Source organism: Parambassis ranga, chromosome 13, assembly GCF_900634625.1.
Source record: "Parambassis ranga chromosome 13, fParRan2.1, whole genome shotgun sequence".
Lineage (NCBI taxonomy): Eukaryota > Metazoa > Chordata > Actinopteri > Ambassidae > Parambassis > Parambassis ranga.
In genome coordinates, this window is record NC_041033.1 from 1,631,551 (window position 1) to 1,650,510 (window position 18,960).

General features: G+C 42.5%; 2 protein-coding genes across 2 annotated transcripts; one reads left to right on the forward strand and one right to left on the reverse strand.

Moving 5' to 3' along the window:
* Nucleotides 1-4,707: 4,707 nt before the first annotated feature.
* Nucleotides 4,708-6,849, reverse strand: LOC114445021 (serine/threonine-protein kinase pim-2-like). Its single transcript, XM_028419949.1, has 7 exons — nucleotides 6,429-6,849; nucleotides 6,223-6,297; nucleotides 6,104-6,114; nucleotides 5,758-5,982; nucleotides 5,225-5,402; nucleotides 4,928-5,101; nucleotides 4,708-4,817 (listed from the first exon to the last, which is right to left on the reverse strand). Exons 1-7 carry the CDS (start codon nucleotides 6,847-6,849, stop codon nucleotides 4,708-4,710), a joined length of 1,194 nt encoding a protein of 397 aa, XP_028275750.1.
* Nucleotides 6,850-12,083: 5,234 nt separating this feature from the next.
* Nucleotides 12,084-14,166, forward strand: LOC114445022 (transcription factor SOX-6-like). Its single transcript, XM_028419950.1, has 8 exons — nucleotides 12,084-12,175; nucleotides 12,308-12,416; nucleotides 12,527-12,561; nucleotides 12,691-12,698; nucleotides 12,952-13,021; nucleotides 13,286-13,439; nucleotides 13,713-13,820; nucleotides 13,910-14,166. The coding sequence occupies exons 1-8, from the start codon at nucleotides 12,084-12,086 to the stop codon at nucleotides 14,072-14,074; spliced, it is 741 nt and encodes a 246-aa protein (XP_028275751.1). The 3' UTR covers nucleotides 14,075-14,166.
* Nucleotides 14,167-18,960: the final 4,794 nt, after the last annotated feature.

Below are 18,960 nucleotides of genomic sequence, written 5' to 3' on the forward strand. Positions count from 1 at the left end.
ATCAGAGAAGAGGCAGCATGAGAATCAACGCGATCAATTTTCCGCACTGTTAATTCTAAACCAGAATCATCTGACCGGCTGCCGTCGTCTTCTCTTTCAGGAGGCACGACGGAATCATTCTGTTCCGGACCGGTCATTATTTTGTCAAACAAGTTTTGAATTCCTGCCAGTACATTAGACATGTCATCCCTGTAATATGAGATGTCCCTTGGTACTTTCTCCTTCCAGATTACAATCTGCTGCAAGAACTTTCCCACTGCATCCTCTGCCATGGCATACAGAACTTCAGGAGACAAGTGCTGCTGAGAAGGGCCGTTCAGTTTTCTCTTCTGAGATATGACGGTGTCGGAAACACACTTTGTCAGTGGAGTCACAGGAACTTCATATGTCCTGCTAGTCATGATGTGATTATACATCATATCCGTCAGTTCATTTGAAAACTGCCTGACTTCATTCCTGTACTTGTCCTCTTGTTTGACCAGGTCTAATTTATGAAGCAGGTCGTTGATCTTGGGCATGATGCTCTCAAAGTCACAGGAAAAGTGAGTTTTCATCACATTGATCCAGGGCACTGTGCCACTCTGATTGCCCGTTTTAGGCAATTCCGGACTTCTAACTGATGCAGAAGCCTCTGGGACATATCCGGGTAACATGTCTGCGGAAGTGTCCTCTCGATTTTGTGTCTGAGTCCGTTCCCTGATGTTCACCAAAAACTGCGGGAAATCTGTCTGAACAGCTTTCTTCAGATGCTCTTTCATTTTTTCAAAGTTTTGTTGGGCAAACTTTAAAAACTGGTCCGTTCTCTGGGGTGGGGGTGTAGTTTGTGTGTCATCTGTCTGGGTCATCTGTGAATCTAGAAAGTGTTCTACCTTGGAAACTACTTCTGTCATATCACAGTGAGGTCTGAGTGGTGTTGCTCTGTCAGCTGATTCTGAAACATCTGAATCTGAATAATGCACATTGTTAATCATGGCATCGACAATATCAGCTGCTACATCCTGAATATCTGGAGATATTAAAGGTGTGGTATCAAGCTCTTCTTCAATGTCTGGTGATTTTCTGACATTTTGCATTAGAATCTCACTAACAGCTGTTATCATATGCTGGTCGGAGAGCACCCCTCGTGGGGTTTCAGGTCCGAGTGAGTGTGTGCACTCTTCGTCATCACTGAAACATAAAGGAGAGGCAGATTTTGATCTGCTGCTGCCTGATATCTCTGGTTCGTCTGTGACCACTCCTGTTGCTGAGACAGTTTCTGTATTTGCGGATGTAGAGGAGTTCTTCTCAGAGGAGAACTTCTTAGACCAACATTCCATACACTTGGTTTTCAAGTTACCTAAATATCTTTTCAGACATCCTGCAGTATGGTGCAGCATGCTTGTAATAGAGTCGCGGCAAGACATTAAGCCGCTGACATAAATAGCAGGCTCTAATGGCAGCACAGGGCATTCAATGACAATAGATAGGACATATTTCACTTTCTTTGAAACTTCCTCCTCCATCAGTCCTCCTAACTGTTCTGCACTTTCAAAGTTCTCCTGAGGGACATCCAAAGCAGATGCAAAGCTGGCAGAGATGGCGTCGCGTACGGATATGTTTAGGTCCGCAATGGTTTCAGGGTGCAAGCAAGCGTAAGCAAGCGTTAAAATGTTTCTTGCAGCATTTGCAGAAATAGTCTGCACAATCTCAACGATCATGTCAGTCAGGAAAGCCTGTGTGTCCCTGTCGTAGGTTCCCGATGCTAGCATGCTCCACTGTGATGGAGAAATCCTGCTGAAAAAATCTTTCATAATGGGCAGAATTTCTTCTACCGTCGCATTGAAAGTGTTTACAATATTGCTACAAGCCATCGCAAACAATTCTTTGCTTTTCTTAAAATTCTTTATAGTCTTTACGTTTTGGTAATCCTGTGGATAAGTGTCACTAAGTAGAAAACTAGTCCAGTTGCTATCAACATATGACATCATTGCTTTATGACATCATAAGAATGATGTCATAAGAATGCCTTTATACTGATGTATATACTGATGTCATTAGAATGCCTTTATAATCTGATGACATTCAAATAACCACGCCCACTTGGGCGGCTGTCATAGTCACTAGCCAATCATAGCTAGCAACCATATCCAGGCGTCTGGCAAGCTTTCAGCGAGGTAAGCAGTGTTTGTGCAAATCAGACCAGTGTCTTTTCAATGTACTCGTTTCATCAGTATGTGTAAATCAAAATAACAGAAAGATGAAACAAATCTAAATCAGCAAACAAATGTTATGTGAGTAGTACCATCATGCTCTGTGCGAGCGCTTCACAAAAAGCCTAATTAGTTTGATTGCTGCTAGGCTTTTTCTAGCTACCTCTGAGTGAGTGAAGCTCCCTCTGCAACAGAAGGGAGGGGGCGGAGGGGGGCGTTTCCATGGTAACCTCCACAGGTGTTCAACTGACTTGGAGCCTTCTCTGATTACATCATCTAAGATGGCCGCTCCTATTAACAATGACTTGGGTTATTGGACAAGAGGGACGGACCGCACTGATCCAGCACCGACCTCCTTTGCTGTATCACTTCGGTCCACATAACTACAGGATTATTCTGAATGTAATATTACAACAAATACAACACATTCCTCACCCCCTGCTGTGCACTTATCAGTCAGTCCTTTTTGTTTAAAGTTCTAACAACTTGCTGTTTGTTAACAACCTGTTTTGGGGCATTTCAGAGAGAGATTAGGAGTAAGTAGAACAAATGTTATTGTCAACATCATTCAGTTTATTTCTTTCATGAGAAATGAAAGCTTAGCACTCAGACCGAAGTGATGCAGCAAAGTCGGTGCTGGATCCTAGAGAGTAAGACTATGGTACTCCAGATCTAGCCTTACAGTTGTGGGCAGTGGTTAAATGTAATCGTAAGCCAAGTGGTCAGAGTCTTTGTGATCACAAAAATAAATCCTTCACGTAGTCTGCTTGTCATTGTTGCTGCACTGAGGACTACACAGGCATTGGAGACTTAGAGGACGCTTTGTGCACATAGAGGAGGCCATGTAGACTTTATTGCTACATGGTTTGATATTTTGATGTTCACACGCAGACGACATGTTGCACTGATGACAAGCATTGTTGGCTCCAACTCTGTAAAATGTAATTTATACTTTTGTACATTTAATTTTGTACATTTTTTGTACATTTTAATTCACACACTCGCTCCTGCTTCAGTGTGTGTGTGTGAGAGAGAGACAGAGCTGCTCCATGCCACACAGCCTTCAGAGCAAATTCTCTGCTATCAATAAAGTCAAAGCCAAACAATACTGCGGCGTTTAAGGATTTCATGGGACTTGTGACTGGGTTTCAGTAGCTACCTCACCTGTGAGCACAGCTGGTTGAATGCTCGCTGTCTCATAGTGCTAGTAACACTTCATATACACAGTAACAGGGCTTTGAAATATAAGAATTTACAGTTGTCTCCTAAGAAGTAATGTATTACTCATTCTCATTCTTCTGAGTTAGTGACACTTGTTAACATCATCTTGAGTCTGCCTGTAGAATGGTTGATTGACATAAGGGGCTGTGTCACACGTTCCACAGCAAGAATGCTGTACTGCCTGCAGATGCGTCTGTATATTAATCAGTTGAATATTCTTTGGCGTTGACCGATGCAAATTGTTTTTAAAAATGACCAATAACTGGTTTGATTCATCGGTCGACCTCTAATCTAGAGTCCTCAAAAACTCATGGTAGGCTTCTGTCCTACCATGAGCCCTACAAATGAACTGGGAATCTTCATTTTTATTTTGAAGTCAAATCTGATTGGCTGGATTGTGGATTTCACATCAGATAGGTCTCGGCGTGTTAACTCGTTTCCCACAGAGCTGTGTCCTCTTACCTTCATTTTTAATTCTAAACACTAGTGACTGTAGGAGTACTTATGATCAGAGGCTTCTCTTTAAAGTGATGGTGGCTTCTAAAAAACGATGAGGTTGATCACATCACGTCTGTTTAGTGCAAAGATGCTACTAGTGCTATGCATACAAGTCATCCAGGGGAAGGATGTTGAAATTGTTCCCAATATAAAATGTCTACCTCATAAACAGCTAATAGGGCTTTTATTTATTTATTGAGTAGCTCAGTTTACTCAGCTAATGTGTTTTTTATGCATTTACTTGCAAGATGTGTTTTCAGATGTTGCATATTTTGGCTGTGTGTCTTTTTAAATTGATCTGTTGCTGTCACATAGCACTTTTTGGCTTGACTTGACACTCTATTCACTCCACTGTTTTTTAACATCTTAGTTTCTGATCCAATGTGTTGGGAGCACCTTTGTTTTCTCAGGGTTGTGGAATTTTTGTTTGTCTGTTCTATCTTGATGGAACCTGATAGCTAATGTCTGCTGCAGATCATATTGCCTTTGGGATAATAATAAAGTTGAGTTCAAAATTCAGCCTCACCTGTGCACGTTAGTCACCTTAATGCAAATTTACATTGTAAGGAAAAAAGAAATGCCCAGGTGGGATCATAAATACTGTTTTATTTTTAAAACACAGAAGAACAAAACACAAAAGAATTACATTGCTACTTTTTTATAGTAGAAAAGTTAACCGTTTATGAACACTGCTCAGACAGCATCAACGATAGTTCATCGGAGAAGCAAATATTTACAGTTTTTACACACAATTTACAATTATACAGCACAATTTAATACGATCACTTTAGTTGCCCCTCTACACAGATGGCTGGGGTTGCATATTATTGAGGCAGATCTTAAGTTCTTCCAGAGTTGCACGTTCCGTTGGCTTTTTAACCAGACACATTCGTAACAGCTGTTTGCAGCCTGTACAATAAGAGAGAGAAAGAGGAGACCTGATGTTTAAGGAATCAGCTTCCTAAACAGATCTGCTACCTTTCAGGAAAATAAGAATTGAAATGGAAACTGTTTCATACGTTTTGACAGTTTGGGGTTGATCTTGATCCGGCCACGGGTGAAGTTCTGGGTTTTGAAGACTCGATGTCCTTTTAACATCGAGTAGAAAATGGCTCCTATCTGCCAGACGGTGGTGGGACGGGCCTGATACTCTCCTTTTGTAAACCACTCTGGAGGTGCGTATTCTAGGGTTCCTGTTACACACAGTAGTAGCAGAGAAAAGAAAGAACAAAGATCAGGTGGAGCTTTGATTACATGTGAAGACCCTTATTTTTAGAGTTCACACATGAGCAACGGAGAGCAGACGGGTAACAAACCACAGAAGGTCTCGAAGGTGTTTTCAGTTGAGAACGTTGCACAGCCGAAATCGATGACGAGCAGTTTATGTTCTTTATGCTCAGTGTCCATTAGCAGGTTTTCAGGCTTGAGGTCCCGGTGAAAGATCCCTTTTGAATGTATGTCGATGGATGCGTCCACCAGCTGCTTCAGGACCGACTGAGACACAGAGAAAGTATAAAGGCACTGTCTGATTAGGCGTGACAGGAGAAGGTGTTATATATATCCTACAGTGACTCAGTATGTCTTGTGTTGAAAAAAATTAATCTGGACTCATTAAGATAAAAAAAATCAAACCAGCATTTTAAACAACAGGCAACAGAAAGCAAACATGAACATGGTTTCACCACAGCACCATTCTAACAGCTTTACAGCAGCAGCAGTGACCTTTCTCATCTTCTATTGTAAACACATCGTTTATAAAGGACTGATGTCATGAAGTGATGCGGTAAAAGGTTGAAGCTGAATGTTTCTGGTCATATCAACACAGAATCACACACAGTATGTTTCATACCATTGCTTGGTGTTCCTGCAGGTATCCACCTTTTACAGTCTTAAGGTATTTATTAAGGTCCATGGCAAACGGCGGTCGTTCCATCACAAGAACTAGCTGATCATCCAGATAGTACCAGTCTAGAAGGGACACTGTGGCTGACCTCCTGACTTCTCCTGGTAAACCTTCTGTTTTTAACATGTAGGCCACTTCCAAGGCGACGAAGTAGGTTTGTCCGTTGCAGTGCTGCAGAAAATAAACACACATTATAAATGAGCTCCTACACACACAGCTGATGAATGGTTGTCAGGGAAGAAACTTTTTCCTCACCACTTTTCCCAATCTAATCATATCCTGGGGAATGTACTTGATTGCCACCTGCTCAAGACAAAAAAAATGCTTTGTTGTTCTCACTGTACGTCAGTGTATATTGCAATGTGTGTGAAGATGTGTTTTGAAGACTTATCTCTCGGTTGTCTTTTTTACGGATGCCTGCAAACACGGAACCAAATCCTCCGCTGCCGATTGGTTCAAGCTGAGTATAGGTGTTGTTAAAATGATCTGAAAACACACAGAGATGTGTTTTGTTGAGATGTTTCTACTTCTGCTCATCACAGAAATGCTTTGTTTTGTTTTTCAGATCTTTCATTTAGACGTGTGAACACGTCCCTGTGTTATTGTTTCACACTTACCTCGCTTTGTGTTTGCTTTAGAAGACATCTGGTAAATCTTCTCCTCCTCTGGCGACAGATTATCGCCGCAATCTAATTGGTTGTTGTCATTTGAAAGTACAAAGCGGGAATCTGAACTGACTCTGCTGCTGATATCAATAACCTCTTGTGCAGCTCTGACAGGTCGTTCAGGGCTTCTGCTTCTTCTTCTTTTTGCCCGTCTCTCCTCTTTGTGGCTTTCAGCCTTCCTTTTTTCAGATTGTTGACGCTTGTTTGGGTCTGATTCTGGGCTGCGTTCAAGACTTTGTTTGGTGGTGGTCTTGTTGGGGTCGCAACGTCTTCTCCTTTTGGGTCCAGAATCTGCAATATCACCCTCTGCCTTTCTTTTTTCAGTACGGGTGTGGTCCGGCTCGTTGCTGTAGGCGCTTGAGGAGTGGCTCATGTTTTGTTTTGACATGTTTTTTTCCTGAAATGAGGGAAAACAATGTGTACTTCTGCTTTATTTTTTGTAATATTAAAAACGACATAACTACAGCTTTGATGTCTTATCATTACAGTTTCTGGCTCAGATTGGCTCACACATGGCGTCACAAAGGGAGATGTACAGTCAGTGTCATATCACAATATCATTTACAACAGGCACACAATACAGCTCTCTGAAGCCAGAAGTGTTATTAGATTCAAACAGTAGACTATGAAGATATTCAACTCTTAAAGTCACAGCATAAATATAACATTTAAACACAAAAGATGGTAGAAATTACAGACATTGCAGATCAGTTTTAAGAAATTGTGTAAAAACATGCTTCTTCAACTGAAAGTCATTACCTGTTAGTATGCAGTCGAAAGGATGCGCTCGTAAATTCTTCGAAAATGTTGACTTACGCTCTTGTGGTCTCAGACGTGACGAGAAAATGTAACTGTGATAACGTTTGTACTGTTGCTAAGTGACGTGCAATGATCAAAGATCAAAGCCAACATTCTACACAACATTCCATACATGTTCATATATGGACAAATGCACTGATGATGATATATTTTTGATTTATTATGTTCATATCTGACTATAAATATGATAACATTACACACAAAAAACAGTTTGACCTACAAAGTGCTCACAAACTTACTGCAAACAAGGTGTTGCACTGTAGCTATAGCTAAATAGCTTGTGTCATTTACAAAGTGTTAACAGTGTCATGCAAAGGTCTCTCACCCTCAACAGCGACAGACCAGCGGCAATAACTTTTTTCCAGCTCTTATGTATATAGTGTAAATTGTCACCATACCAGTGTTCCCTTGTGTAGTAGCAGTGTATATTCTTTATGTATGACCCTGTCTGTGCCATCATAAGTTAATTATCATCATGAGGCTGCAGGTAAGTGTTTAATGCTAAAAACAAAGTTAAATGTAAATAAATGTAATGTGTGCAGTGGTCAGCACCGTCACCTTGCAGCAGGTTCTGGAGCTACTGGCCCGGACCTTTCTGTGTGGAAGTTCACAGTTCTCCTCGTGCCTGCGTGGGTTAAACCCCGGGTGCTCCAGCTACCTCCCACAGAGATGCTTAATTAGCTGAAAGCCTCTGCTTCAGTGGGAACACTGCAGCGACTAGTTAGAAGAGGAACTTCCTGCGTGTTTTTAAATCATGTCAATCATGGTAAATGTGAGGTTTTCACAGTTTATGAGGCAAAAAGAGGATGATGGGTCATGTGTGTCCTCTAACACTGTCTTCAGGTGGTGGTGTGTGTGTGTGTGTGTGTGTGTGTGTGTGTGTGTGTGTGTGTGTGTGTGTTGTTGCGTTTTTGTACATAATCTGTACATAACCAGCATTTATATGTAGGGGCCCCACATGGATTAAGAGAGGGCTGTAATGAGCTCTGAGAGGGATCTAAACACTAGTTAGTGCAGCCAGGTATAAAAAGACCCATTAATAATATGATAATAGTTAAAACTGAGTTCACTAAAAGAAAGAGACTGTTCATTTTCTGTATCTTTATTTGTTCACATCGGCAGATTTTTAGTTCTCCAATTGCATTTGAATGCACCACACGGTTCACGTTTTACCACGTGGGGGTACGTGGTCTCAGCAGTCAATCAGAGCTTACGCAGGTCACGTTCAATGTGTCGACGAAGGGCGGGCGTTAGTTAGGGTAGCTGTGTGCTAGCAAGGAGACAGAAAACGGGACAAAACCCTGGAGTCTGCCTGCAAACAAAATATTTCGCATATGCCTTGGGCCGGGCCTGGTCCGGAGTCCTGTTACAGAACGAAAGACAGAAGTTACATTGGTAAGATCAATTAACCCTTTAAACCCTGGCCATATTAAAAGAAAAAATCACCTAAAAAGACATTCCCGAAGAAAATGAGGAAATGCACCACAATAATAATGTGCATATGCATGTTCTTGGTGTCTAGGGACATCTAGGGACCTCAGAGAATGCATTTCCAGTGTTTAAAATATTGTGTCTATTAGTATGCCTGAGTAAATTAGAAAAAACTACAGGAGAAATGTAACAATTTTATCCTCGAGTTTTTTTCCTATTTGACAGAGGAAAACATTATGCTAACAATGATTCTATGTACACAGATGCCATTGATCACATTCAGCTATTCCTTGGCTACAAATATACCAAATTTGATAGAATTTGAACAAAGAGCAAAGCCTTCACAAAGGTTTTAGTAAGGATATCACCAGGCGGACACTCAGTTTGGCACAATTTGGCACCACATTGCCAAATAGGTTACTATAGCTATAGCTAGCTTACTCATTTCCAGTGGAAACTGGCTGGAAAATACAATTTATATCCATTTCACTAGTCTATTGCCATCTACTGGAGCTTTTGGGTATGAATTTACCTTGCACTTCATTAACTTCTACCATTATGCACAGTGTAAAATCAATAGAAAAAAACATCAAAATGTATGATTTTGTCTCCAAATAGAGTAGTTTTTATTATAATAACTAATAACTAATGTACATTAATGAAAGTCCAACCAAATATTAGGTAAAGAAAATAAAAATAACAACAAGGAGAGGTGATGCCTCAGTGTTGAGCCCAGATGGGCCTGGAACCTCACTTTCCTCTTCTCTTCCCTCTTGGCTGTGAAAATAATAACAATTATTATTATCTGTAATTGCATACATATTGAAATACACATATTATGTAAATAATATGTAAAGACAGTATTGAATAGGATTGAATCATCCTTCTTCATCTCTGTTCAGCTGTTCCCTTAGGGGTTGCCAGTCAATCATCACCACTATCCTCTGCATCCTCCTCTCTCACCCCAACTACCACCCTGCTGTCTACTATATTGTGTACACGTATATATATAATAAATCATTTTATCGATCAACACGGATATTAGCAACAAACAGTTTACACTTCAAAATAAATGTACAAAACTTACTCAACTTACTCAAACTGGGTCTATCTTTTCCAACGTTCAACGTTGCTGGCAACGGGGTCGAACGAATCCGGAAATTCCTGCCGTTGAAATTCTGCTCCATGCCCCTCTCGTCACGGTATCATGAAGAGATACGCTAGCTAACAACCTAAAAAAAACCCTCTGACACTTACTGAAACTCACTGAAATTCACCGAAAGTCACTGAAGCACACTAAAGCAACTACAACCTCCACAAACACATACGCGTAGTTAGCTAGCGTTAGTGTTGTTGCGTCTAGTCTTTACACAGGGATTTTACGTCAGCTGGGTATTGTAGTCCATTAGATTTTTTTTGTACCATTCGATTCAGTAGCTTGTCCTCTTTCATTGGACTACAAACATGGCCGCATCCGTGGCAGAATTTGATCAGAATTTGAAGTAATAGTGCCTCTACGTTGTCGGCCCTTCGGCGGGCCCATCGGGTTAAACAGGTTGAAAAAACGCTTGTTCATGCTAACCGTAAAAACCACCGCTTGTTCATGCTAACCGCTGGCGGCCATATTAACAAGCTGCTACGAAGCTGCTACGAAGTCCGACCCGCTGTGCTTGGCTTTGATCTACACAGAGCAGGTGAGAAATGTGCCATTTTATTATCTCTTTGTTTTTCCATGTGTTGAAAGATGGAAATGGTGATATTGGTGTGATAAGTGAACTGAAGGAAATAATGGTGCAATGTTTTGAACATATTTACGGTGTGGCTGTTTATGCAGATGTAGGTGTGTATAATTAAAAGGGGAAGTGTTTCCTTTCCTAATGCCAGTTTAATGGGAAAAGAGTTTGTTTGTGTTCTGATGAATGTAAAACGTTTTACTTGAAGACAGTTGTGCTGCTCAGCTGAGTTTAAAGTAACTAGAGGGTCATTTTTAGTGCGTTTCTCTTTCATGAATAGGTGTTAGAGTAAATGAAGCTCACTGCTATACTACTCTAAACCTGAACTCACAATGAGCACTGTTCTGTTATTTGCACATGGTTTGGATGTTATGATAAATTGTGTTTTGAATGTTAATGGTTACTTACACAAGTGTTATTGAACCACTGTTCACACTTACATTACAACACGAGCGTCCTTGGAATAAGGTGAACTGCAGGAACTCTACAACAAATGCACCTGAGACCATTTTTATTTTGGTTTAAGGGCCCCAACGGACATTCTTTTATTTTCTAGTGTGCACACTACTTCTTTTATTTTTCTAACGTTTTTGTTAAGTTAAAGGCTAAAAGGCAGTGAAATGAACAGTCGGTGTTTTCATCAATACAACAGAGGAAACAGTAACAGTGAAGGGAAACTGTTGTACATAGGAGCAGTTATGGCCGTACATGTAAAGCTGACATGAGGAATGTTGAGCCATTATTTTTTAACCTCAGCTTTTTATCAAATTGTCATTACAACAATGTGACTTCTGCATGAGGAGACACTGAAAAAAGCAGAGTGAAACTTTGACAAGGCTGTGTTAATTTATTGATTCATTGATTTCAGTTTGACCTGATACTCTTTTTCAAGCATGTGCACTAATGCTAATAATATCAAAGTCAAAGTCAGCTTTATTGTCAGGGTATTTGTAGGTAGTGGGGCACAGCAGGGAGAGAGTTCAGCTTGTTGACAGCCTGGTGGATGAAGCTGTCCCTCAGTCTGCTGGTTCCTGATGGCAGCAGACTGAAAACGCAGTGGGAAGGGTGGGTGGGGTCTCCTGTGATGCGGAGGGCGGAGGGAGGGGAGAGGGATGCCGATGATCCTCTCAGCTGCTCTCACTATGCGATGAAGCGTCTTCCTGCAGGTGGGGGTGCAGGCTCCATACCACACAGTGATGCAGCTGGACAGGATGCTCTCAACAGCCCCTCTGTAGAAGGTGCACAGGATGGAGGGAGGGACTCTGGCTCTTCTGAGCTTGTGGAGGAAGTAGAGGTGCTGCTGTGCCTTTTTGGTCAGGGGTGCAGTGTAGTTAGTCCAGGAGAGGTCCTCAGTGATGTGCACACCCAGGAAGTTGTGGTGAGTTTGTAGACTGTGGTCAGGAAGTGAGTCAGCTGGTTTGTTTGGGTTTCTTGTTTTCCTGCAGGTTTTCTCAGCTCTAAATCAAACCTGTTTGTATTTTTGCAGGATGCTCATGAGTTCATCACAACCTTCATAGAGCAGATCAGGAGTCTGGCTTCACCACTGCAGAATCTGCTGGGGGCGGGCCGATGGGAAACCTGGAAAGAACTCCCTCAGTTTGTTACACGGTACATAACTGACAGCATGGTGTCCCTGCAGGAGGTTGAACTGGATTTCACCCGTGGCTTTGGCGGGAAGAAGTCAGGACAAGACTCCACCTTCAGGACCCTGCCGAGGTCAGTGACAACACATCCATCAGAGTTTATACTCAGATGTCCTCTGTACAGTCTGAGCTTCTTGTTTATGCTGCAGACCCAGTCAGTGAGTGCCATCCAGCCTCTCACTGCTGTTTTCTTTTGTGTCTGCAGATTCCTGGTGCTTCACCTGAGAAGGTTCAGGATCAACCAGTTCCTGCAAATAGTCAAGCTCCATGACTCAGTCAGCCTCTCCAGGAAGCTTGTGTTGAAGTCCGGTCAGGTAAAACCATCACACACCTGACAACAGAGCAAACATGTGGACAGTGTGTGCTGGTATTAGTGTGTGTGTTGTGTTGAAGCTGACTGCTGTTCTCTGTGATTGTGTCTCAGGATGAGTCTAGCTACTTGGGCCCTGGAGGATGCCGGTAAGTTCACATCAGAGGAGACGCTAACCTTTCTCACATGATGACTTTGGAAAGTTTGCTGCTGTTCTTCTCCCTTCTGTTAAGTTTCATGACCTCCAGCTGATATAACTGTGTTTCTTCTCCTGTTAGGGCACTACGTCAGTGATGGAGGCCACCCGGAGGAGATTGCTGGATGGTGAGCGGTGGCTCCACTATGATGATGCCCACGTCATCGAGACAAGCAGATTCTTCACCTGCAAAAAACTGCAGAGAACTTTCTAGATCCTGTTCTACCAAAGACGGGTAAGAGAACAGTGGGACAGCCAAGGAGACGTCACACAAACTGTGACACTGTTTAAAGTGTGTGTTTGTCCACAGTCAGTCTGCTGATGATTTAATGTCTGTGTTTAGATGTAGGTCTGTCTTGGTGGTTCAGTCTGTGGTTTCCAGCAGAAGGAGGTCTGTCAGCCCTGGAAACACAGTAAGACCCTACAGGCTTGTTGCTGTGGATCCTCCTCCTCCTCTGTGACTGATCATGATGAATCATCAATGATCAGGTGTTCAGGTCTGTGTGATCATTATTATAATCTCTGTCTGAGTATTGGGCTTTAATTCATCTGAACAGCTTCCCAGAGATGAATTTGAATTGTATTTATTCTCATAATGTAGCCTGCTTGTGTCCTCACATGTGCACACAGTGGTATCTTGTATCCTTACTTTTGTTGTTCCTGTTTTGTTCCTGTAGAAAGAGAAAACACAATGAGCAGCCATCGTCACAGCCGCACATAAAGAAACCGAGGAACGCCTTCATGCTCTTCCTCACAGAGCAGAGGCCCAAGGTGGCTGCTGAGAAGGGCATGAAGGGCAGTGCGGCTGTGAATGCAGCTGTGGGTCAGAAGGTAAGAAGCACTCTGGATCAAGAGTTGGTTTGAACTGCTGTCATCCACTCAGACTGCGTTTTGGAAGCTATCAGCCAGCGCTGATCTGACACTACGAGCCACAGAATGCTGACTGCAGTTCAATTAATGGCCACAGGCACCAATATTAACAAGGCTTTTCTGACTTTGTGACGCACACACTGCAGAAACACACATCACTGTGACTCTGTGTTCTACCAGCCTGCAGTTGTGTTTTAGTACATGTGCTGACAGTGAGTTGTCGTCTGTCCACAGTGGAACGCACTGTCAAAGGAGGAGCAGGCCAGATATTATGAGGAGGCAGAGGCAGAGCGGCGGCTCCATGCCCAGCTGCACCCAGGATGGTCGACAGCGGACAACTATGTAAACACACTCTGCTCACACACAACTACGACACAACTCCTCCACAGACAGTGAACACAGAGTGTGATGTGTGATGTGCTTGATTTTAGGGCCAAAAGAGGAAGAGGGTCAGGAGGAGGGCTGCAGCCACAAGCAGAGGTAAAAATGTTAAATTATGGGAAAAAATTTATATGTTTGTCCTGCAAGTCGTGAGCTGTTTCCACAGAACCTTAGCCAATGTTAGCTTACTCAGCAGTAAATACATCACTCCCTAGCTGAATGACATCAATGACATCGTGGCCACGAGATTCTGGCACAATCTCAGACACAAAAGATGCTCAAGTTACCAGTTACATCAATACAAGTTCGACAATCACAAAATACATTTACAAACCTATGTACCCTATTTTCTATAGCCATCTTCTCTTCATGCCTTCACTTGGTCAAATGTTTCAAATGAAATATATAACAAACTGCACAAATTGGGCAGATTGACAATCATGCTATGAATAAAAACAAATAAAAACTTTGTTTTACCTGTCGAAGATTTTTCTAGGAGGAATACATGTGATTGTAACTAAATATCCCAGCGTGTTTACAGTGTCTTTAAAGAATTACACCTAATAACTGAATCCATTTGTTTAACTGAGCGAAACTGTTTGACCTTTATTTAACACACTCATCTATGTGGAGCTAACAGAGATAACCATCTTTAACAGGAGGCCGTCATCGTGTTCACATGGGAGCCGCCATTACGATGGACTACAAAGTTCAATTCCAACATAAAACGATAGCTTTCCTCATCAAACCTTCATTAAACCAAGATCTGTTAGGCTCCGAGAGTTCTTGAGAATGTTTTGACAGTGTATGTACACACATTACTGACCTGTTAGAGACAGGAGACCATAGCTGTTAGCAGGCTGTGTCCCTCTGAGGGCGGAAACCCCCTGCTGACCTACTGCAACCGGTGTCTCCCTGGGCCAACACTCCCCCCTGTGGCGCAATCATGAAACTGCATGTGATTGTACTGCTGAGTCAGCGCTGTCTGTGGAACCAGGAGGAAGAGGAGTAAATGAGGGATAATGGAAAAGAAGGGGGGAGAAATCAAATGATATTTTAGCACTCGGTGGTCTCCAACGTCATCTTCTACGCTGTAGTGTGCTGGGGCAGCAGGATGAAGACGGCCGACACCATTAGACTCAACAAGCTCATGAAATGCCGCTGCATAAAATGACATGAAAACCCTGAAGTTTTATGAAAAGTGTTGGTCTGTGTACTGACAGCGTCACAGTGAGGGATAATGGAAAAGGCAAGGCAAGCTTTATTTATATAGCACCATATGTAGCAAGATGAAAACACAGAATGAAAACATTTTAAAACATTATATTAAGAAGGAAATTAAAATCATAAAAGGAATAAAATCATAAAAAATATCAAATAAAATCAGGATGATTAAATGAGAAGAGTGCAGTCAAGAAATTAGGAGAACGCTGCAGTAAACAAATGTGTTTTCAGGCCTGACTTAAATGAAGTGACTGTCTAAGCAGACCTCAGGTGTTCAGGAAGGCTGTTCCACAGGTGAGGGGCAGAATAACTGAATCCTGCTTCACTCTGGTTGGTCCTGACCCTGGGTACACACAGTAGGCCTGTCCCTGATGATCTCAGGCGTCTGGATGGTTCATAGGGAACCAGTAAGTCCAGGATGTATTTTGGTCCAAGACCATTCAGTGCTTTGTAGGCCAGGAGTAAAGTTTTGAAATGGATCCTTTGACTCACAGGAAGCCAGTGCAGTGATTTGAGGACCAGTGTGATGTGGTCCATTTTGCTAGTGTTACTCAGAACTCTAGCAGCAGCATTTTGGACCAGTTGCAGCTGCCTGACTGATTTTTTTGCTAAGACCTGTGAGGACGCCGTTACAATAATCTAGCCTACTGAAAATAAATGCATGAATAAGTTTTTCTGTGTCTTGTTTGGACAGAAGGCCCTTGATCCTAGCAATGTTTTTCAGGTGGTAATAGGCAGATTTAGTAATAGCTTTTACATGGGTGTTAAAGTTCAGGTCTGAGTCGAGTATTACACCGAGATCTCTGGCTTGGTTTGTGACCTTCAGTGACATGGAGTCAAGGTAAGCACTGATCTTAGCTCTTTCATTTTTGGGGCCAAAAACAATCATCTCTGTTTTGTCAGCATTGAGCTGGAGAAAGTTCTGGCTCATCCACTCATTGATTTGTTGAGTACACTTACTTAGTGAGTGTAAGGGACTGTAGTCATGTGATGACACTGATATACAGTATAAAGCTGTGTGTCGTCTGCATAGGTGTGGTAGGAGATGTTGTGCTGTTCTATGATCTGAGCTAGGGGCAGCATGTAGATGTTGAACAGAAGTGGTCCAAGAATGGACCCTTGAGGAACCCAGCATGTGATCTTAGTTCGGTCAGACTCATAGTTACCAATTGACACAAAGTAGTCCCTATCATGTAAGTAAGACCAGTTTAACACAGTGCCAGTAAATCCCACCCACTGCTCCAGCCTGTCGAGCAGTATGTTGTGATCAACTGTATCGAATGCAGCACTAAGGTCCAGCAGCACTAAGACAGAGACTTTGGATGCATCGTTATTCTGATGTATGTCATTTAAGAGCTTAATAAGTGCAGTCTCAGTGCTGTGGTGCGCTCGAAATCCAGACTGAAATTCATTAAAAGATTGTTTGGCACCAAAAATGCATGAATTTGTTGAAAAACAGCCTTTCAATGACCTTTCCCAGAAAGGGAAGGTTAGATATTGGCCTGTAGTTATTTATTGCTGAAGCATCCAGATTTGATTTTTTGAGTAGAGGTTTGATTAATGCAGTTTTCAGTGCCTGGGGAAACTGCCCTGACTGAAGAGAATTGTTAACTATCTGCAACACATCTGACGATATGCAGTTAAAAACGTTTTTAAGAAAATGTGCAGGCAGATTGTCAAGTGAGCATGTTGTGGGTTTTCACTGTTTCTGTCAGTGCTGTATTATCTAGAAGGATAAAATGTGCCAGCTTAACTGGTGGATGAGAAGGCACAAGTGACATTATGGTTTTGCCAGAGCTAGAGCTACAGACTGTTTGTCTTATTTTTAACACTTTATCTGTGAAAAAAGATGCAAAGTCATTGCATGACTTTTAAGACAGCAGTTCAGGTGGGACTGATACTCCTGGGTTTCTTAGTCTGTCTATAACAGAGAACAATGTGCGAGCATTGTTGCTGTTCCTATCGATGATCTCTGAAAAATAGGATTGTCTTGCATTTTTTAGTTCCTGGTTGTAGTTATGTAGGCTCTCTTTGTAAATGTTATAATGAACCTGGAGTTTAGCTTTTCTCCATCTGCGTTCTGCCTGTCTGCAGAGCTTTTTTGAGCTTTAACCAGTGTGGCATTTCTCCAAGGTGACTTTTTCCTTCCTGGCAGAACTTTGGTTCTGACTGGGGCTATTGAATCAATAACAGTCATAACTTTGGAACTGAAACTGTTTACAAGGTCATCACCAGGAGCTGTGGGCAGGGTTGGTGATGGTACAACAGCCTGTGTGAACAGTGCACAGGTGTTATCATTAATGTGATGCTTTCTGATCACCTTTCCTTCTACCTTGTTGGGATTAGCAGGGTTGGTCGTTTTAAACACAACACAGTAATGATCAGAAAGAGCAACATCGGTCACCACAACCTCAGAGATCTAGATCTAGTTATCTAGTTATTTCCAAAGGTCTGAAACCTTTGGAAATAACTAGATCCAGTGTATGTCCCTTGTTATGTGTTGAGTCTGTTACATGCTGTGAAAGCCCAAAGCTATCCAGGATGTTAAAGAGTTCTTTGGCACTTCCATCATTAGGATTATCAACATGAATGTTAAAGTCACCCACTAAGACAACACAATCAAAGTCAATGCACATAATAGACAATAGTTTGGCAAACTTATCAAAGAACTTTGCATTGTATTTCAGGGTTTTGTAAATAACTGCAAAGGTTGCTTGACAGGAGGATTTTAGCACTGGATGCAGTCATTAAACAAGATGGCGACTCCTCCTCCTTTCTTGTGCAATCTTGCTTCACTCGTGAAACCAAAGTTAGGAGGGGTAGACTCAATAAGAACTGCTGCACTATTGTCTTGCCCCAACCAAGTTTCAGTTAAAAACAAAATCCAGATGGTGCTTTTGAATAAAATCATTAATTAAGAACGATTTGCCTGCTGAAGACCTAACATTTAAGAGAGCTAAATTTAATGCATTAAAATCCATGTCCTGTTTATGTTCAGGGACAGACTGTGGCTGACATTGAACAGATTTTAAATTTGGTAATACATTTCTTGGATGATGAGGCTTTCTTTTCCTTTTACTTATCAAAACATGAATTGATGAATCTGCACTGTGGGAGAGTGCTCTCTCCCTGGGCCTCAGGTTGGTAGTGGGATTATTATGGGTACAAGTCCTCAAACAGCAGAAGCCCTGGGTGTCCTAGTCCCTGATTTAACAGCAGTCTTGGTGCTGTTAAAGGTCTTAGAGGCCAGTGGTCTGGGTGGTGGTTGGGAAGGCTTACATGGTGTGCTTAGGGGAGTGGAAGAGGGAGGTGTGGGTTGGGTTGACCTGAGCTGCATAATCTGGGGGGAGGACGGAGGGGAGATACTGCATCTTGGGGGCCTTGAGGGAGGTGTCTGGGGGGGATGCTGGTGGACGTTGCAGTGTTGAGGATAGGACCCTTGATCTGGCTAGATTAGGGGTGAGGGGGACCATTTTGATCCCAGACTTCACCAAACTCTCCCAGTGACTTGGAAACCCAAGAGGTGAAGCAGGGGGGAGATGGATATCGAGGAGTTGGAAGAGGATGCAGCTGAGGGGGTGCAGGGCTGTAGTGGAGGAGGTGAGGTGGGGAGATCCAGTGAAGCGGTCCTGCTGTTGTCCCCCTGCAGCTGGTGTTCGCTTTGCAGTGGAGCCTTAGGCTGGAGGGGTCGGAGGCGTTTTGGTGTCTCACAGAGTGGAGAAGATTATTGGTTAGCCGCCTCAGTCCACGTCCATTCAGATGAGGGCCTCGTCCTTTGAACAGGTCATCACGTTCCCAGAACAGGTTGAAGTTATCGATGAAGGTCAGACAGCCAAGTATTCAGTGCAAGCAGGCGACTGAATTTATTTATCCTTCT

Bases quoted from the DNA above. Each gene is read 5' to 3' on its own strand.
- LOC114445021 (XM_028419949.1), bottom strand. From the start codon at position 6,849: ATGAGCCACTCCTCAAGCGCCTACAGCAACGAGCCGGACCACACCCGT. The intron at 6,298-6,428 runs GTAAGTGTGAAA...GTGTGTTTTCAG, and splicing joins TAAAGCAAACACAAAGCGAG to ATCATTTTAACAACACCTAT. The intron at 5,102-5,224 runs GTTTGTTACCCG...TGTGTGTAACAG, and splicing joins CACCTTCGAGACCTTCTGTG to GAACCCTAGAATACGCACCT.
- LOC114445022 (XM_028419950.1), top strand. From the start codon at position 12,084: ATGGTGTCCCTGCAGGAGGTTGAACTGGATTTCACCCGTGGCTTTGGC. The intron at 13,022-13,285 runs GTAAGACCCTAC...TTGTTCCTGTAG, and splicing joins CTGTCAGCCCTGGAAACACA to AAAGAGAAAACACAATGAGC. The intron at 13,821-13,909 runs GTAAACACACTC...GCTTGATTTTAG, and splicing joins GGTCGACAGCGGACAACTAT to GGCCAAAAGAGGAAGAGGGT.